Here is an 18,030-nt window from a genome sequence, read left to right as displayed (position 1 = left end):
TGAGTCGTATTGGCAGTGCAGTTTTACATTTTGATTGACTGTTGTGGCCCAGAATGGTCCTCTGCAATGTGAATTTGAAGGAATTTGAAGTTGCTCACACTTTACAATCAGTTCTGATGACAAGTAGAATAGCGCGTCCTCTACCTGCTCTCCTGAAGTCGTCAATCAGATGCTTTTCTTTGGCCGTTCTGTCAACACTGAGGGACAGGTGGTTATGCATGCACCACGCTGTGAGAAATTTTACCTCCTCTCGATAGGCTGTTGGTGATGAGGCCTACAACTGGAGAGGTGTCAGCAGTCTTGATGAGGTAGTTTGAGTCATGCTGTGGAACACAGCGGTGTGGCATAGAGCAGTGTGTGTGTGTGTGTGCAGCCTCCTAACTTAGAGGGAAATTGCACAGAATGTTCAAGGATTCTTCATAAAACAAACTTTAGGTGTAAACAGAGTCAGAATGGGAGAAACAACTCTAGAGAAACCTAATTGTCTACAGGTGGTGAAAAGAAACAGATATTTTAGCCATTAATGCACCTAACAGCTACCCAAAGCCAGCCCACCTAGAGCCTGTCTGGCCATATCATACATTTCTATTAAAATAAAATAAATAATAAATTAATTAACAAAGAAATCAAGCAAAAAGCTTGCACTGTTTCAAAAACCACAATTTTTTAATGTTGTACCTTATAGATTTTTACATTTTGCCCTTTCAAGTTCTAAATGGCATTTTATGCATCTCAAGCAAATCTATTAATTATTCATTTCTATGAGTACTTTTTGTAGTTACATTATAAGAAAACTGTAAATAAAATTGTAAACTATGTTTGAATGATGCCTGAATTGTGATTTTGAGGTACTGAAACAAGGAAATCTTATTGACTTTGCATTAACAAGCAAAAACATGTCATGCCAACAGATTCCACTCTGATATTGTGCCGACAACATGAACTGAACCTGGCTGGTTGATCAAGCTATCTCACTTGTGTACCTGAAACTTTCCCATTGGCTCCTGGCATCATCTTTTTGCATATTTTTTTTCAAAGATTTACTGATTTTAACATCACCAATATTATGTGCCATGTATAAGATCACTGGTAGCTTTAAATAGTAATTAAAAAGTCCATTTTTGTTTTATAGACATTGCAATGCCTGGTTTCTGTGACCAGTAATGTAAAGAAATCTGAGGTGGTATGTTTCTCCACAGTGAACTATTCCTCATCATACTACTCTGAATGACTTTATTTGATGGTTTAGGTATGCAGAATGTTTGATGGAATTCCCCTATAACAGGTTGAAGCCCACCAGTGAAGAAGTCTAGGACCCAGTTGCATCCTGTTGTCATGGTCAAATGTTCTGAGCTGAGTCACTAGCCTTTAAAGTAAGGTGGTGTTTAATGCTAGGCAGAAATCAATGAACATTCTTTCACCGGTGTCTTTCTGTTCAAGGTGAGTTTGTACTGAGTTAGATTTGATATTCGTCATCATTAGCTGATCTTTCTCTTTTATAATAAATAAAAAAAAATAAAATAATCTAAAAAGCCAGCATGGCAGACTTTATTAGGCTGATGAAGTATTTTTACTTGACTGGAATCCATAATGATGAGAGTGACTGTATAAAGAACGATGAGCTACATCAAAATTCTGCCTGATCAGTTAATACTCTGCACAGTGTGAGACAGAGAGGGATCATCGCTCCTGCTGAAGGAGACTGCATGCAGCTTTATCTTTGGGGATTCCCTGCCACTGCTGGGGTACAGCCTTAATTCTCTATAGGGACACAGGATAGACTTCTACACTTCTGTTTCACAGACATAACTGTCCAAATATCAAGTTCTGTTAAACATTACATTTATATACACTGGTCAGGTACCACCTGCCTAATTTTGAGTAGGTCCCCCTTGTGCTGCCACAACAGCTCTGACAATTCAAGGTATGGACTCCACAAGACCTCTGAAGGTGTCCTGTGGTATTGGCATCCATGTCTTGAAGACAGACCATTTAAGTCCCATCATTTGTGAGGTGTGTGCTTAATCAACATGCAATCCTATCATAACCTGAGATCATAAGATTACTTAACAGGTTGCATTGAATATTTAGTGACTGATTGTTGAGCCTGCTTCAAAAGGAAATTGAGAAAATCTACAAAGTCTGCACTCTTCAGATGTGATTAACAAGCTGATGAGCATGTATAATGCATCAGCAATTTTATGCTATTATAAAAGGTGACAGAGAATGAATGAAGGCATTTACATGTCCTTTTCTTTGACTAGCCAGTGAATGTGAGCAGGAGTGGCCTTTCAGTAGCAGGGCGAAAAGCATCGGTCCATCTTTTTTTTCCCCTCCCTACTAAAAAATTTACAAAACTATCAAAAATCTCTGCAAGTGCACCCACGTGCATTAAAATGCAGCACATACCTCGTACAATGCAATGACCATCTGCAAAGTAGAGGAGACTTCAAAGGTGTCATGTTTGGAATTACATGCTGGAATTACTGTGCAGGTCTGGTGTTTGGAAGATGTCCTTTACCTTTAATATGGCCTTATTCACCAACTATCCTTAAGAAAAAAATCCTTGCTAAAACCCACTCACGCAGTTTTCACTAAGATTCTGTCGTTCACCAATGTTTTCTTGTTCGGGAATTGTTTAGTCTATGGGAACAATGAGATCCATCATTATAAGAGGAGAGCATTTCAGCACTTTAAAAACACATAATGAATCGGATGTAGACTTTTCTCAACGACAAATTTAAGAAAATTCGTAGAGAGATATTGGTGAATGAGGCCCATTATGCTTAAAGGGATTTCTACAAGAATAATCATTCTGGATTTATTTCTTTTCACTCTGCTTCAGGGAAAGTCAGCCAGAGGAGAGTACACATGTAGGAGCAGAATAGGAAAGTGCCACAATTTGCCGCAGAATTCAGATAAAAGATGATCAGTTCATAAAAAGCTCAAATTCTCAAAATGCTTCATTTTACCAAAAGGCCAAATAAAGGTCTAACCTGTCTTTATAGCCAGCTTGATGTGCACTGGCCGTCCGAGCAATGATGTAAGATACCAGGCTGTTCAAATATGCATGTTATTCCCTGCATCACTTGTTTTGCTATTCCACATTTGTCAAGTGTGTACCAGTTTAGCCCAGTGTTGAAAAACATGCATTTTCCGTCAGAGCACTACTGCGAGCAACATTTGCCGGAGACCAAATGGAAATCTATTATTAATGTGGTCAAGGCCAAAGTTGACCATCCTGACTATATTTAGCATGTGTTGATATGACACATCTCTGAGCCCTTATTGAATCTTCATGCTCCAGTGAAACAGTGATTTGCGGAGAGCCTCAGTTGGATCACACATCGCTCTCGCTCGCCCAGCATTCGCCGAACACACTTGGAGGAATTGCTATGGCAACTGGTTGCTATGGGTGATGTGACACCACCACACACTCATCTGCTGGAGGGAGAGGGAGTTGGACAACAAAAGCCAGGGATGCAAAGCAAGGAAGAGAAGCTGTTATTTTGATCCCCGAATGAACCGAGGGTCCGGCTCTGAAAAGTTGAGGAGACGTATGGCTTCAGGCAGGCAGCCATAATGGAAAAGGAGCCTCTCTTCGTTTATTTTCGGCGTCTGTCTGCCTCCTGCTTCTGACGGATCTTTTTTAGCTGCTCCTCCACAACAGGTAAGTGAGTGATTCTCGTGCTGCACTCCAAACTGCCAGCGAAATAGAACATGGAGCTCACATCCGTACAACTCCGCTCATTTACAAGCTTAATCCAAGCCATTTGCAGCTAGAATACATGCAAACGTGCCTGATTCGGAGGCCAGGATATATGAAAGATATACACAAGAGGAGGCGCATACTGCACATATTTCTGTTAACACACACATGAAGGCACATGGGTGTCAGTTACACTTTAATTTTTGCTCATGTAGTCACGTTCATGTGCTGAGATTCTTTATCTCGTTACAGTTGTATGAGTTAAAGGCAGGGAGTTTGAGAGTTGCATGGAAGGCACATTCAAGAATGTCTCTGTTAGAAGAAAATGTGAAGTATGGCAGGGAGTGCCAGGTCTGTTATAGCAGTTATTGGGTACTGACATCAAAGAACGGTGCCGTTGCAGGGTCACTGACCACCAGCATTTCAATGTGTTGCCGTGAAAAGATCACGTTGCCTGCTTTTGTGCTATTCCGCTGAAATCTGAGGTGGTTGAAAATGGTCTGAATTGTTTTTCAGATGTGTGGACATAATGGGTTTGTTGCAATATGGACAATTTATTATAGTCAGAGGAGAAGTCACATACCATAATGTGTGTTTATAAACGTATGCTGATCATTCATAGGGTCCACGTTGATGACCACCTTGAGTGCGTGGCAACACATGCTGAAATTACATAAGCAAGATAAATGGCATTAAATATAAAGCCACAAGATTCCACTCAAATCTGTAATAGGACTTTCCTATTTCCAACTTCTTGGTGAATTTACAGTATTTATAATAATAAACACCTGCATTGTACATTAAGACAGAGAGTGCATGCTTTGCTGTTGGTCCCGTCCATTCTAGATGGTCATCAAACACAACAAAAAAAAAACAATACAACATGTTTTCTGTTCCAAAATAAACTCTAATGGAATGTAAAATGGCTCTGAACAGGGGGACTTGTTGAATCTGAGGCTTGTCCGTGATGAGCACACGCTGAGGGAGGCTGCTGGGTTAGGGAGCCGTGTGTGCAAGGCTGAGGATGGCGGAGCACCTCCACAGCAGCACGCTGTCCGCGTCCGGGGCCACTCAGCCCATCCCTTTCCTCACCCTAGAGCAGAAGGCGGCCTTCGTCTTCGTGCTGCTCCTCTTCATCTTCCTGGGCCTGCTGATCGTGCGCTGCTTCCGCATCCTGCTGGACCCCTATAGCAGCATGCCCTCCTCCACATGGACAGACTATATGGAGAAAGACACATTCGACTACCGCATCGCCTGAGGGACTCTGCCTGGGGCCATGGGTGCCACAAGCGATGGCTACCTCACTGCCTCCACCTCAGAGAGGCCCGGCATCTCCGCGGTACTGCCGTGCCGTGCTGGCGGCGTGCGTTTGGTGGCATGATGTGTCATTTTTAAAAGTCATGTGTTCTAAAGTCCTCTCATTCCTTCCATCAGTTCTTATGGGATATTTTACTGCCAGCAAAATACCTCACACCTCTCAACACAGCTGATAATTGATGTCATGTCCAGCAGGAGAAGTATTAGCGATGACACATCCGTAACTAAAACTTGTCAATTACCTGTCACAGGCCGTTCGGGTGAGCTATTTGGCCGACCTACAGAACCTCGTGTCATGCAGTGTATAAATGATTCATCTTTTTTCCTTTTAAGAATGAGATCGATCCTTTACTGAATTTATTAGTATACTACCTTGGTAGGATTATAAAGTGCTTTGGTTTAGGGATTGTGAAATCCTCTGAGCTCTTTGTTGAGAAAGTCCTGAGCTTTCAGCCTTACGATTCAGTGTGTTTACAGAACCGCCAGAAAAAAACCTGGCCTTGCTGTTATTAAGCTAAATGTCAATCAATGTAATGACCAACCACCCTCCTTGGGCATCTGAAAGAGCACTTTGACGAGTTCCCCTCTCTCTCTCTTACTTTCTCTCTATCTCTCTCTCTCTCTAACTGCAGTGTGCTTCGATAGGGTGTGTCTGATGTTGTGCATATCGTTCAACAGTATTTGCCGACACTGAAACGACCTGTCCATTCTGATGGTGTGAATTTGCTGTCGTGCACAGGCTATCAGTGGATTAGTGTCTTTGCGCAAATTCTCTGGTGCAAGCTGTGGTTCTAGCTTAACTCCATGTTTTGTTTTTTTTCCAAAAAGAAATTAAGCTCACACAAGCAAGAAAATGTGTCTATGATGTGCAGACAAGATCAGTATTTGCCATTCTGGTGCCTGTTTCTATTTCATTTTACTATTTGCTATTGCTTTACAGTCTGTAAAGGTGAGATTGCTCTGTTATAAACTTGTCCGTATTGAGGACAGTTATTGCCACAGTACACTAAGCTCCAGTGTCTGGAATGACAGTCGTCATTACAATGCACATTGTGTTTTAGCTAAGCGTGTGTGTGTGTGTGTGTGTGTGCGTGTGTGGTGTGTGCACTAATGCGTGTGTGATCTATTAGATACTTAATGCTGACAGACGCTCGTTTTTTCAGAAAGACCATGTGCCATGTGGTTCACAAGTGGGTCTTGCATTTGTTGTGCTTTTTATATTTGTTTCCAAATAAAGATAAATGTATTTCTCTCAAGCTGACTTCAAAATCTGAATGACTTCGGGACTCTCTCAAGTTTCTGAATGGCTTATTAAGGAGTGTGCTGTCTTTATTTACTTACTATGTCTTCATTTACTAAAATAATGTAAACAAATATCGATCAAAAATTGATCAAAATCAAGTAGAGAGTCTACTTCCAGAATAGAAATGGTCACAGCTGCGATGCTGACCATTGATATGCAATGATGATATGCAATATATCTATTCTGATTTTTATTCAAAATGCTCTCTGCCATCCTGTCACCTCCCTCTTAACTCTGTGGTCTATCATTCCTGGCCCTACATATCAGAGGGAGTACTGGCCTCCTAACGAGGCAGAAGGAACCCTAATGCCAGCCTAAAAAGTCCCCCCCCTTCCTTACAGTCTTCTCCCAAATCATCTTCGACATATGGTCCAAACTAGCATATTATCGTTGCCACATAAAACCTCAATAAAAACCTCATATTCCCTAAATGGCAACTTTACAGGAGGAGGAAAACTAAATAACTTTCAATAAAATTCAATGTAAACAGATTTTACTTCAAGCCATGTAGCAGTTCTATTGGTCCATTCACCATGAATGCCAGATTCACATTATGCCAAAAAGTGAAAAACAATACAAATAGATAGTAATATATATAATATAAGGGTTTTGCATAACAGCAACAATATGGAAGTTTAAACACTTGATTTAATGCACTCAGAGCCAAAGTGTATTAAAGAAAGTGTCATACAGGACAGTAGTTTACTGTAAAAATATCTCATTTACATATGTCTATGTAAATGTAAATGGTATGTCTATATCATTGCCTGCGAGAATTAGCACTGAAGGACCTCTGTTAATAAAGAATCTCAGCAACGCTGATGTAGAAACAAGACTCCTGCAAAGCCACAGGGAAACCAGACCTAACAGATCCATCTTCATCCCTGTATGTCAACATTTACAGATGTGCCTTCACTCTTGTTTAGGTCAGAAGAGGCAGCTCTATTTTACAGAGCCACCACCCAGTGGGACATTTAACACTCATGCCAGCACTGTGGAGCCAGTTTATTTAGCCCCATCATGACAGAGAGGGTAATGACTCATATAATGTATAAAGAGGAGCGCCACTTGATTCAATTACACATTCGGTTTGCGATTGAACGTCTGGACACATGGAGTGAAGAAGACAATGCGCTACTTGCAACAGCACTGGAAATGGTATTTTCTTCCGAGCAGATGTGAAAGCCAATCTTTCCCTTATTAATAGACAAACACACCTTTTACCGTTTATTAACAGATTCACACATTTAATTAACAAAGTCACTTCTGTCTATATTAACTAGGCAAAACATCAAGAAACTGTAAACTGTAAAAGTGGAAGAGAGCAGAATTTGAACTGAACTGTATTTGAGATTTAAACTAATGATGATTTTGTGTGTCTAAATTTTGCATTGCCTTAAATAAAACTAGAATAAACCAACATTAAGTATTTATTTAGGTTGAAATAACAAACCATTTATATTTTAAAGCTGCAAGATATTGAAAAAAACGATATTGCAATATTTTGTTTTGAAATATATATTGTGATATAAAAAAAACTGGAAATTTCACCAGATTTCTCCAGAAGTCAATGATCCAACACGTCATGATATTAATAATGTCCTCTGGATATCAAAGACTGAACTAAAAAAAATAATAAATATAATCTGCCTCAGGTCGATATGTCATGGAAAATGAGAACAGTGCAGAGTTTCCTGTTGTATTCAGCAAGTTGTCTCATTATGTGTTTGATTGAATTTGCCTTATGTGACACTGCACATCCTGCAGTGTGACTATTGCACATGCACACATATGCGATATGCTGTGCAGCCCTAGTATAAATGACATATTATAGTACAATCATGTGTAATATTATACACTTCTATCATTATCATGTATTCTGCCTGGACAGAACTGAAAAGTAAACTAGTAAAATTACTTGGTACTGCCACTAAAAAAAACAGCACTGGATGCTTATCTGAGACGAAAAACATCTCCTTTCACATCACTTTTACGTATTAATTTCCAGTTTGCAGTGGTAAGTAGAGAGATTTTCTCATAGTTCCCTGACATTCACTTACACAAGCAATTGTCTTCTGATTTAATAGACTTACTGAGATAATAATAATGGAACTGTCTGACAAATCCGACAGATTTGTGACTTGCCATAAATTAATTTGAGTCTCTGTGGAATCCCCAAACCCTCCAAATACATCAAGCCCCAGTGTTTAACAGCAGAACTGCAAATCTGTACACTACGGTTACTGAAGTACAATTTTATGGGGGTGGTACTTCTCTGAGTATTTTATATTTTTAGTTAATACTGAACTATATTTAAGTAAACTATTATTAGATTCCAATTATTCATTTATTAGCTTCCACATTCCTGTTGCTACCTCTGACATTTTGCTTTAGAACGAAATGATCCCAAAGAAGAACAGCGTCCAACAAACATAAGTCAATGTTTAACACTCCTCTACCCACCCCTGCAACCTTAACTACAGCAGGGGTGCACCTGAGCAGTAGAATAGTCCAATTCAGTGGTTCAGAGATGTTTAGCAATAATATATATATATATATATATATATATATATATATATATATATATATATATATAAAATCATAAATAGTTCAGATCAGAAGAGGATGGGTCTACCCTTGTGAGTCTTGGTTCCTCCCAAGCTTTCTTCCTTTAGCTCTAAGGGAGCTTTTCCCCTGGCACCTGTTGCCTTTGGCTTGATCACTGGGGGTCTTAGGTTTTCATGTCTTCCTATGTTGTTGATTTCTTGTCTTTTTACTGATTACTGATTTGATTTAGAGGCAAGTTTTATTCTGACCAGAAGATCACAGGATATTTCAAAGGCTGAGAAAAGTTGATTAGGTGGGATCAGGTGAACCTTAACTGGTCTGGAAAGAAAACCTGCAGCCACCTCAGCCCTAGACTGGACTGGACTGGAAACAGTAAGTAAAACCATTCAGCAGAAGAAGAGGGAGGGCAGAGTTAACCTCCCCTTTAAGAGTTAATGCCTTTAACAATGCGCTCCTTCACCTGGACACACCTGAACTCCCTCCCCCGGAAAGCCCAAAACAATACTTACTGCGGCCATATTTCTCTGGAGACAACAAACCAAACCCCGGAGATATCTTCTGTCTTCTGCTGAGTTTCAGGTGAGCGCCCTGAACACAGACGATCGAGGCGGGTTAGAGATGTCTGTCTGACTGACTGTCTGACTGTCGACACCAGCAGACTGGGCCTGGCAGCTCACTTCCGTGTGGAGGTTTGTTTACAGTAGGCCTGATAACGTTTGGATTTAACGTCAGTAAAATCAGAAAAATGTTCAGACACAGCTTTTAAAAACCTGAATAAATGAGTATCAGTGGTAAAAAGTGTGTGAATAGACTAGAAATAGTTAACTAAAACTTGCTGAGTTTCTCTGTTGCCTCAGTTTCTCCCCAGGTCTCAGTTTCAGTGTTCGCCATGCGGTCAAACATCCAGTCGGGTTACTCGTTTCTGAGAAATGCTGAGCTCAGCCGATATCATTCACACAACCTTATATCAACCTTATATATTTGAATGATATCAGCCCATATCGTTCAAACAACCTTATTTATATATGAAAATGACATATATATATATATATATATATATATATATATATATATATATATATATATATATATATATATATTCTTTTTTAAGAGTCATCTAAATGTATATTTTTACATTCTTTCTGTCAATATTAATTAAATGTATCCATATTTTATTTATATATATATATATATATATATATATATATATATATATATATATATATATATATATTGAATTAATATTGACAATGTAAAAATATACATTTAGATGACTCTTAAAAAAGGTGTGTGTGTGTGTGTGTGAGAGAGAGAGAGAGAGAGAGAGAGAGAGAGAGAGAGAGAGAGAGAACAATTAATTTAGTGTTGAACATTTGAACATTAACAGACTGCATACAGGCAACGTTTTCCTAATCATTGTAACATTTGATTTAATGTCCTTTACTATCTAGCATATTCTCTACAGTCTGTGAAAACTGTCAAGCATATTTAGTTTTTAATAACCATTTATCTTTTAAAAAAAAAAAAAAAAAAAAAAAAAAGAAAGAAGCTGTACGGGGAAATTAGACAGCCTCATTTTCACTCCTATTTTTAAAGACTAATCATAGAAATATGGATATCTGTGAATTTAATACAACAGATGAGAGGTCATGCATTTGATTCCTGTGATTTACATATAATCTGCAAAAAAAGTATAATTGCTTTGCCCAAGTCTGAATTCATTTATTCATTTGTTTGTTGTAATTGAACCTATGCGAAAAACTTACCATACTGCATTCTTATTTTTCTAGAAGGAGGAAATACAACGAGTGGTCACATGTAATCCCATGGATGATGTTTTGCGAGATGGCCTTTGATGATATTTAATCAGTCACTGCAAAACTGAATAGAAAGCCATATTAAAGCACCACATCTTAAATCAGGATCAGGATGTCTGAGACCCTTCCTGCAGATTCGGTGCCAATGATCAAGGGCCTTCTAGTACTGACCGAAGGAGAGGATGAAATTGTCCCCATTGCTCATGTGGAGGCAAGCACTCTGCAGTATTCTGGAGATAAAGCTAATCAACCTGGTGGGACGGGAAACGAGGAAGGGTCTGATCTGAAACTAGACGGGAGTGAAACAGATGTTGCGGCAGAGGAAGCAAGTGCGAGATCAGATTGCGCATCAGTCCATGGAGTTAATAGCCAGACAGAGAGCGAGAGAGAATTTCAGGTGAAGGAGAAGCAAGCGGAAGGTGAGGAATGTCAGGAAAAAGAGTCTGACGAACAGAAGGAAAAGGGGGCACACTTGGAGATTAAAGTGGAGGAGTTGAATCTGATGCCAGAGAAAGCAGCAGGGGTCTTCAGCCCCTGTGTGACTGTCCATCACTCAAGCATAACTGAACCACCCAGACAGAGCACAGTCTGCTGTGATGAGCACACAGAGAAAAGCTCCTTCCTCAGGCCTCATGGAACACCACCTGATGGGTACTACACCAGGAACAATGACTATGATTATGACTACTCCAAGAACAACAGGCAATGCTGTAAGTGGGAAATAAGTTTAATTATAAGGTGGGAAGATACTTGTTGTCAAATCAAAACCTCATAATCTCACTAATGTTTCTGATTGGTTGCTTTTAGTTTCGTTTATTTATTGGTATTTTACCATCAGCTGCTATTTTAAATAGTGGACATCTTGAAGAGGAATGGGCCATTAGAGATGGTTCACATGGTTCACACAAAATCTTCTTACTTTAACTTGGTTGAATTTCTTGTTGTATTGGCTTAGAAGCAAGAAATAATCTATCACTTAATAGTCATTTTCAACAAGCTAGGATGCTTGTTGTCCTACACAGATTTCTACATAGAATGCGAACAGACTCAAAAACAGCATCATGCTGAACACTATAAACATATTGTGGAGGCAATGAGCTGTTGAAGTTAGAGGAAACTGGGTAGATGGTTTTTAAAGCCACTTATTAGCCACATATTAGTGTACAGTCCAGTTATTGCAAGAATGGCAATATAACAGTTCATCTTTTTTCCTTTCAAGGTGGATGTGCTGGAACAAATCGTGATGTGCTGAAAATGGGCGTGTCTATATTTATGTCAGCCTTGATTTTCCCGGTTCTGGTGTGGGGAGGCCACACTTTCCTGCCCTTTGATGCTCCTCTGCTGGACAGTGCCCCTCTGAGGCTGGTCTACACATTGCGCTGCTCAGTCTTTGCTGTGATTCCAATTGTATTGGGTAAGAAAGAGGCTCTGTTTGGGACCTGTTGGTCGAGTTTGTGTTTGAGCAGTATTCAAGCTAAATTTCTTTTACTAGAGGAGAGTTTCTGTTGTTTGTATGGGATTTTAGCAATAGATTTGATACAGTATTTGTCTCATTCTTCCCAAACATTGTAACCTGGATTATATTACATTGGAACAGCACTACAAATAGTGAACAGTCCGTTAGAGAAGGCCATTCATTTAGCAGTTATTGCTATCAAACTCATAAACACTACCAAACATACTGTATTATAATTACACCTTTTAAGTGATAGTATCTCTCTAACCAGCTTCAATAGTGCCTCACTAGAAATCTTAAACCGCCTCCAGGTATGTTGGTTCTGGGTGTGTCCCGTCTGCGCTACTGGTCTCTGAAGCCTCGTTGTGACGGAGAGGCTGATGTTGAACAGGTGAGCGTCCACCGGCGCTATGTGGATGACTCCATCTCCCTCTTCATCCTGTACTTCCTGCAGCTGGGTGTTATGGCTGCCTATCTGAACCAGAACCTGCTCAAACTAGTGCCCCTCTTCACCATCATCTTTGCCTTTGGCAGGTAATGAACCTTTCCTACCAATAGATGCACACATTTCATACAATTTAAAAAAAGCTGTGGTAGCTGTTACAGTAGGTGGATGTAACTCTATAAATAACTATTCATTGTCCTTTGCGTATGTTATGCATATATACACATACACGCACATTAATATCTATACTTTCTTTAATACCTATTAATTGAATTATTGATTAATGAATTAATTGGTTTCCAAGTGTAGATCATTTCTTTTTGACTCTGCTGTCAATATTAACATGTTTTGTAATATGTGTACTTTACCAATAAGTGTTATTGGAATTGGATACTTCTACTTTTTACTTTATGTATTCAGTGGTTATTTTAAATGTATGTAGAGGATTTATTTATTTAATTATTTATTTAGATTCAAATGTATTTTGGCCCCATACCTCTAATTTTAATTGAGTATAATGTTGGCAGTACAGATTCTCCATCCCTGCTTGGCACACATCTTCAGCAGGGATGGAAAATGTGTGTAGGTGTGGAATCCTTTTACCTCTCAGAGAAACCTGAACAATGTAGAGCTTTAGTCAGTGTGTTTGTGAATTCTGCAGGCTGGTGTACTGGATTGCAGCTGTGTTGGGCAGCAGTGTGAGGGCTTTTGGCTTTGGCTTCTCCTTTTGGCCTATGCTGACCATGCTGGTGGCCAACCTTTACTTCATCTTCATGGCTGACTCCTCTGGCTCAATCTTCACATCAGAAGAGCTTGGCCTTCCTGAAAATTCTCCAGAGCAGAGGCAGAGATTTTGGGGCTAAAGGAGCACCAATTAAAAGAGGGGATGAGTTTACTCCACTGAATCGTTTCAGTTTTTTTGGTTTTTTTTTTATAAATATAAAAGACCTACATAACCTATATAAGGGCCTCACATACACTGAGTAGGCAGATGGTTTGGGAGAGAATCAGTGATTTGCACCTTAACATTTGCAGGTTTACACTAGCTTCTAATGCTGCAGCCGATTGTACAAACAGCGGATGCTGCTCCTATTAAAAGCACTTAGTGTTTGTAAAAAGCACAGAAATTACTTGCATCCTAATAAGACCATTTGACTTTAAGTGCCTTAATTAAGCACCCCCTCCCCTCAGTACGCCCCCCCCCTTGAGAAGCAGAAACCAAAAGAAAACCAGAGAGGTGGATGGTTGCCTGACTGCTTTAGAAGACCAGTCCAAAACAGTTGAGTGAACAGTTCAGTGAAACGATCTAGCTGGCTTTCCTAAAAGCATCTTGGCATAGAGATTATCCCTAAATGGTCGAGAGAGCATCACACTGAACAATCTCTCTACCAGTTGAGATGACTTTAACACTAAGATGCTTTTGGAAAACTAGACTTGGATCTGTTTTTTTGTGGGAATTTGTAAGGTTGATGGGGAGGGGCTGCAGTATAGATTTAAAGACAAGGCTCTGGGCAGAAAAACAGACATGGCTAGGGCTGGCTCCCTCAACTAAGCCAAATAGCAAAGTGAGTTCTACAGCAATAGAACAGCGTATCGGATGTTTATGGTGCAGTTAATAAGCTTAATGAAATAAATTAGTTATAGTAGATCAAATAAAATGCGAAAACTTTAAGCACATGGTAGAGCGATAGAACTGAAATGGTTTCTAAGTACAGGTGCTTTAGCTTTTTGCTGTTTAATCTTTTTATTTTCTCTCTACTTGCACAGAGCCAGAGGAATATCAATACTGCATTCTTTCTGTGTATAGTATGAAAATATTGCAAAATAAGCTCTGAGCTTTTTCCTTCTGGAATTGGTCTTGGTTTGTATGACTGGAGTTTACCTGAAATGATTCATCCATGGTATTCTCAAGGAGTGGGATTTGTATTATTGTGTGTATGTACTGTGCAGTGTCTGTAACTAGGCTTTACCTTTTCCACTGAAACTGTGAAGGTGAATATTTACATTTAGTTTTCTTCTTTTAATAATGGTGTTCATTATGGATAAATACAAACATAATCAGAAACCCCACAACATTTTGCTGACAAACTTCTTATTAATCAACATAACTGTCTGTAAGTGGAAAACCTCTGAATTACTTGCAGATGCAACCTACCCATCTCGCAAAAGCTACAGCGGTTTGTAATGTGCAGTGATTTAGTTGTAATGAGGTTTTCTGGTGAAATGTAAAAAAAAAAAAAAGAAGAAGAAAGAAAATGCACTGCCAGTTCTTTATGCGAGGATAATCCGCCTTGACTGCACAGAGACAGGAAAGAAGAAAAAAGAGGATTGAGGGCGCTGCTGAAAAAGTCCTCTTTTTTCTCTCTCTCCAATATTTATTTCACTGCAGACTTTCCCCTTTCTGTCTCTTTTGTGTAGGTTTGGTAGACATGGTATAGATGAATTTCGCAGACTGTGGGTCGAAAGAACAGTTGAATTGCTGAACTGATGCTAAACCTAATGCATGCCTTAACTTGTTCACCTGCTACTTTTGTTCTAACAATCCACATTTGCTGACTCTATATATTATATATTTTTTTTTCTTTTTTTTTTTTTTTTATAAACTTTGTTAGACTGACAGATGTATTTATAGGACATTGTATCTGAATAGGATCAATATAATCTACAATAGACCGTGCACTATAAGACTATTGTAGCTTAATGGTAAATTATTGTATAGCTTAGATGTAAATAAAAATATATTCCGTGTGGTTTGATGTGAATTGGTTAATTACAGAGTTCAGGGTTAGTTATAGGCCATGGTTAATAATTGTCCACTTCGATTTCTTGATGGGAACCAGGTGTTGTAATGACTACACCACAAATGTAGCTATTTGACTTACTATCACATTGCACATCAGGGTTTTATAGGCAATGTTGACCATGGTTAAACACTAGTTAAAAATGTACCATTGGTTAATTTTTATACTCATAAACAAACCCTTAATGCCCTACACCTCCATGCACTTTTCTAAATCATTAATGAATGTTTAAAAATATATCTTGGGGTAAAACTGTAATCTCAAAACTGTCAGAAGCACCCATAACACAACACCCGAGACACCTGCCACCAATAATCACCTTTTTTTGGGTAAAATATATTGTGATGTAGCTTTTAGAGACGTCTGGTTCCATTCACTCCCTTTGTCGACAACTGTGTAATATTTTCAAGAACCGAGCAATTTACATTTAACCACCCTGAATAAGTTTGTTTGCATCAAAGCTATTTAATGATATATATGTTTTTAACAACTGAAATTCCCCTTTAAATTGTTTACTTACTCATGTAAATCTCTAGATCAGACGTTGGTTGATTGTAACTGTGAATGTAGACCAGTTTATTTTTTTGGTAAATGCTGGATATTACTTTTGTAGCTCATAAATGCTTTACATAAACAGATATTACAACACTGACTGTCTTTTTTTTTTTTATTTCATTTAAGTTCCTCAGTTTCGAGCTCAGGCCATTCAGTCAAACTGCGAACCTGTAAAACGGGTTACTGGTCATTCAGGGCTCTGTCGGAGGGCAGAAAATTGGCTGCCTACTTTGCTTACTCACCGAAAAATACACAAGACGGCGGACATACGGGGCGATTTGGGGCTAAATCTAACTTACACTTCAACAAAGTTTCGAAGTTATAAGAGAAACCATGACTAGCACAGCAGAGAGACGGAAGCACGGCGCCTGCATGCTGAGGTTCAGGGAGAGCTGTGCTTCTCGAAAGCTGAGGAAAAATAAGTGTGGAGGTAAGGAAAGTTGTAGACAGTAAACAGACCTGAATTGAGTGGTTTTATAAGATGTCTGAGGGACTTCAGATGTATAGATTGATATTATCGATTATTATTAGTGGTTTAAATATGTAAATTTACATGTAAATGCGACTTTAGTTGGTTTCGTATTGGAATTGTCCGTTCCACCTTAAATGGTGCAGCAGTTACATTCTGGCGCCTCAGGCGCCAGAATGTAACTGCTGCACCATTTAAGGTGGAACGGACAATTCCAGTAAGACGCTAAATCCAGCGCTGTTTTTCCATAAAGTGGCAGAAGTAAGACTCCTTATTATTCTAAAGTTGTTCATTCCACTCAATATGCCCTAAACCATCATATTTTGCTCTTATTTCACATTTGATCTACCTTGCGCCATTAGGAAGCTACTGCGTCATCCAGCGTTACGTAACAAGGTGTGTTTACTCGCTGTGTAAAGTCACCAGCATTTCAGAGGCAGTAGGAAGGCGATGGCGGAGCTGTCAAGCCACGGTGCCTCCTCTGGAAAACTGTGCTGAGACTTATCCACTTATCCAGTCTTATCATCACCAACAGCAGGAAGATCATTCAGGTACACTGTTAATCCAGACAACCTCTGGTTTACACCTCAGTTCACTGAAACTTGCTGATCAGCTTCTGTTCCCTCATTTCTCTAACAGCCATGGATGCAGAGGCAGCACCAGATATTGCTGGACCAGCTTTCTCCATCACACATGGCTCCAACCTCGTGAGGCTCCAACAGAGCAGCTTGTCAGCAAGTGACCTCAGTATGGGTGGGTGAAGATGCACTGCATGTCCAAAAGTATCCAGACGCCGCTTATAGTGAATTTTGGAGCAGCAGTACATGAACCCATGGTCATCATTCCCAATGCCAAGTGCCACCTTTTGGGGTGACAAGGCTGTAGAGCAGCAGAATGGTGTCCTGGAGTGATGAGCTCAGTGTAATACCTTTAAGATGAGTTGGAGGGAAGTTTGTGATCCAGAGCTAAAAAGTCCAATATCAGTACCTGAGGCTTACTAATACTTTTGGTGCCGAATGCAATCAGATCCTCATCTCAACATCTAGTGTAAATAATTTCCAGAAGAGTAGAAACTACTACTTCAGTAAAGAGAGACAAACTGTTTATGTATACCCTTGATTTCACAAGAACAAGTGTCCACAAACTTTTGGACATGTAGTTAATAAGCATAATCTCTCCAGATTGTTGTTCTCCAGTTGGATATTTATATTTGGATTAAGATCTAGGATTTTTGGAACTATGCACAATATAATGACTGACCCCAGAAAGCAGAAAGGATTCACATGATAATCCCTCAGCCCCCATGACATCTTTCATTTTCCAGACATCTTTTCAACTTCTGATGTAGTTTAACAACAGTATCTTGTAAAATCCGAATAGAGTGGTGGCTGGCGAAGCTTTTTATGCACTGTATCTTTTGCAGAGTTCGACAGTGGCGTGGACCCTGAGACTGGCGAAAGAGCTCAAGTGTAACATCCTAAAGTCTCCTAAAAGACACCTGTGGATCTAGACTATCTGATGTCTGACTTCACATCTGGTAGCATTCCAATGGATTAAACCCTTTTTTTTTTAAAATTTGGTAACAACCTT

General features: G+C 39.4%; 2 protein-coding genes across 3 annotated transcripts; both read left to right on the top strand.

Annotated features, from left to right (window-relative positions):
- Nucleotides 1-3,328: 3,328 nt before the first annotated feature.
- LOC140555490 (cortexin-2) lies at nucleotides 3,329-6,282 on the top strand. The gene is made up of 2 exons (XM_072678743.1): nucleotides 3,329-3,670; nucleotides 4,646-6,282. The coding sequence occupies exon 2, from the start codon at nucleotides 4,734-4,736 to the stop codon at nucleotides 4,965-4,967; it is 234 nt and encodes a 77-aa protein (XP_072534844.1). The 5' UTR covers nucleotides 3,329-3,670; nucleotides 4,646-4,733; the 3' UTR covers nucleotides 4,968-6,282.
- Nucleotides 6,283-9,422: 3,140 nt separating this feature from the next.
- Nucleotides 9,423-16,058, top strand: tmem79b (transmembrane protein 79b). Of its 2 annotated transcripts, none has more exons than XM_072678742.1 (5): nucleotides 9,423-9,476; nucleotides 10,688-11,424; nucleotides 11,934-12,128; nucleotides 12,482-12,704; nucleotides 13,277-16,058. In XM_072678742.1, exons 2-5 carry the CDS (start codon nucleotides 10,827-10,829, stop codon nucleotides 13,476-13,478), a joined length of 1,218 nt encoding a protein of 405 aa, XP_072534843.1. In that variant the 5' UTR covers nucleotides 9,423-9,476; nucleotides 10,688-10,826; the 3' UTR covers nucleotides 13,479-16,058. The 2 variants fall into 2 exon arrangements, with proteins under 2 accessions (XP_072534843.1, XP_072534842.1); XM_072678741.1 differs by having other exon boundaries at nucleotides 9,429-9,586.
- Nucleotides 16,059-18,030: the final 1,972 nt, after the last annotated feature.

This window comes from Salminus brasiliensis, chromosome 5 (genome assembly GCF_030463535.1).
Source record: "Salminus brasiliensis chromosome 5, fSalBra1.hap2, whole genome shotgun sequence".
Taxonomy (NCBI): Eukaryota; Metazoa; Chordata; class Actinopteri; order Characiformes; family Bryconidae; genus Salminus; species Salminus brasiliensis.
The sequence above is the reverse complement of the archived record's forward strand: the minus strand, read 5'-3'. Positions and strand labels throughout refer to the sequence as shown.

Excerpts from the sequence above, each read along its gene's own strand:
- LOC140555490 (XM_072678743.1), top strand. The coding sequence starts at position 4,734 with ATGGCGGAGCACCTCCACAGCAGCACGCTGTCCGCGTCCGGGGCCACT.
- tmem79b (XM_072678742.1), top strand. The coding sequence starts at position 10,827 with ATGTCTGAGACCCTTCCTGCAGATTCGGTGCCAATGATCAAGGGCCTT. Across the intron at positions 12,129-12,481 it reads TGTGATTCCAATTGTATTGG|GTATGTTGGTTCTGGGTGTG; the intron begins GTAAGAAAGAGG and ends AACCGCCTCCAG. Across the intron at positions 12,705-13,276 it reads ATCATCTTTGCCTTTGGCAG|GCTGGTGTACTGGATTGCAG; the intron begins GTAATGAACCTT and ends TGAATTCTGCAG.